Below are 1,861 nucleotides of genomic sequence, written 5' to 3' on the forward strand. Positions count from 1 at the left end.
CCCCCTTTCCCTTGTTCTCTGCATCCAGTTCTTCGGCATGTACTGTGAATTCTATCTCTAAAACATATCTTGAATCCATCTACATCTCTCAAACTTCCCTGCTATCATCATAGTACCAACAACCAACATGTCGTCTATATACTGCAAAAGCCTCCTAACTGGTCTTTTAGCTTCCACGCCTCTCCTCCATCCATTTGCCACACAGCAGCAAAATGGTCTTAAAATGGATATAAGATCCTGTCACTCTCCCTTTAAATAAAAAAAAGCAAAAACAAAAAACCTTTCAATGGACTCACATTGTGTTTCTAATGTAATCCAAACTCCTTACTAACCTACTTCATCTATCCTCAGTCTTGTTTCATGTCTCCCTTTCTAGCTCATCAAGCTCCATCCAGCCTTTTGGCAACTGGAATGTGCCTGTGCCCGATTTTACCTGTCTGTGGGCCTGCAACCTGTCTGCTTTCCTCACCACTATACCCTCACTCTCTGCTTGGGCGGCTCCTTGTCCTCCCAGCCTGAAGCGTCACCTCCGGAGAGGTGTCCCCCCTCCAAATAGACTCCCACTCTGCCTTCTCTATTATCAGTCTCTAGTTTCTACCGTAGCAGGTAAAACACTTTGTAACTGATTTTGTGTGTGTTTTATTCTTCTTGTTTTCCCCCTTCCCGGTTAGAACGTGTTTCGTGAACCACTTCTTGGGAAAAGTGGCATCCTAGCCAGGAAGTGAGAGGCTGGTGGGAAAAACAGCCCGGCCAAGGGGAGGTAGGGGGAACTGCAGGAACCGAGAACGGCAAACAAAAGCCTGTGAAGATACAGAGCTTACTGCTCTTAAATCAGGAAAAAATAAAAATAAAATAAATATCTGTATACCTGATGTTAAATAGGGAATCAGGGGCAGGTCACACGGCCACATATAGGGGCCTGGGGTGGATATGGGGCTTCGTTCTAAGGGAGGAGAGCAAAGATAACCTGAGAGGAAAGGACGGGGGCCTTCCCGCTCCCCGCATTGCCCTCACATACGTGGTCAAAGTCCGGGTCGGAGAGGTGGCAGTGACAATCCACGAGCCCTACGCCCACCGTCCCCATCGCCGCCCCTGCCGCCGCCGCCCTAAACACGCCAGGCGAGCCTGAGTCGGAACGTTGAAGCTGCCGCAGCCTTAGTTTCCGGCCGGACGTGTGCGCCTTCCATCAGTGGGAACGCGCTCTTCCGCTCCCACAGTCCCTCGCCCACAGTTCAAACTGGAAAAATGGCGGGGGCTTCTGAGTTGGTGGTCCTTGACCCTCCATGGGACGGGGAGGTAGTGGCCGGGACAGACAACCAGGCCTTGGTCCCTGCCATCTCCCGAGAGGACTTTCGGGTGCGCTGCACCTCGAAGCGGGCTGTGACGGAAATGCTACAACTCTGCGGTTGCTTTGTGCAAAAGCTCGGGGACGTTCTGCCGGAGGAGATTCGGGAGCCCGCGCTGCGAGATGCGCAGTGGGTACGCGCCCAGTTAGCCACTTCTTTATTTATTACCACCTTACGCTACATCACGGGTCTCAGGGCTCAGAAATACCCTACGCCAGGCTTCGACAGAGTTAAAGGTGCCCCAGGATACTGTAGCAGCGGCCTGAAAAACGCGAGGGGAGAACGAAATAGATGCTAATGTCAGCTGGGTACTATTAATTACTTAGACCAGCGCTGTCCAGTGAAAATACAAGGCAAGCTTAAGATTTATGTTATTTTACATAATTTGTGCAATTTCAAATTGAAAGAAACTGGTGAAATTAATTGAAATAAAATATTTTATTTAACCCAATAAATCCAAAATATTTTAACATGTAACACAAATGAATATTTTACATTCTTTTGTTCATACTAAG

The 1,861-nt window shown here is 48.8% G+C and overlaps 2 protein-coding genes across 3 annotated transcripts in view; one reads left to right on the forward strand and one right to left on the reverse strand.

The window, feature by feature from the left end:
• TATDN3 (TatD DNase domain containing 3) overlaps nt 1–1,112 on the reverse strand; it is a 34,351-nt gene extending 33,239 nt beyond the window's left edge. Inside the window, exon 1 of the mRNA XM_012638324.1 lies at nt 1,019–1,112. Coding sequence (XP_012493778.1) covers nt 1,019–1,084 — 66 coding nt within the window. The 5' untranslated portion in view covers nt 1,085–1,112. The remainder of the gene's footprint in view (nt 1–1,018) is intronic.
• A 110-nt stretch (nt 1,113–1,222) lies between these two features.
• The window catches only part of NSL1 (NSL1, MIS12 kinetochore complex component), a 49,698-nt gene continuing 49,059 nt past the window's right edge, over nt 1,223–1,861 (forward strand). The window contains exon 1 of one of the 2 annotated variants that reach the window (XM_012638335.1): nt 1,223–1,479. In XM_012638335.1, coding sequence (XP_012493789.1) covers nt 1,246–1,479 — 234 coding nt within the window. In that variant the 5' untranslated portion in view covers nt 1,223–1,245. The remainder of the gene's footprint in view (nt 1,480–1,861) is intronic. The other variant, XM_012638336.1, reaches the window with a different exon arrangement.

This window comes from Propithecus coquereli, unplaced genomic scaffold (genome assembly GCF_000956105.1).
Source record: "Propithecus coquereli isolate 6110/MARCELLA unplaced genomic scaffold, Pcoq_1.0 Scaffold129, whole genome shotgun sequence".
In the NCBI taxonomy this organism is placed as follows: domain Eukaryota; kingdom Metazoa; phylum Chordata; class Mammalia; order Primates; family Indriidae; genus Propithecus; species Propithecus coquereli.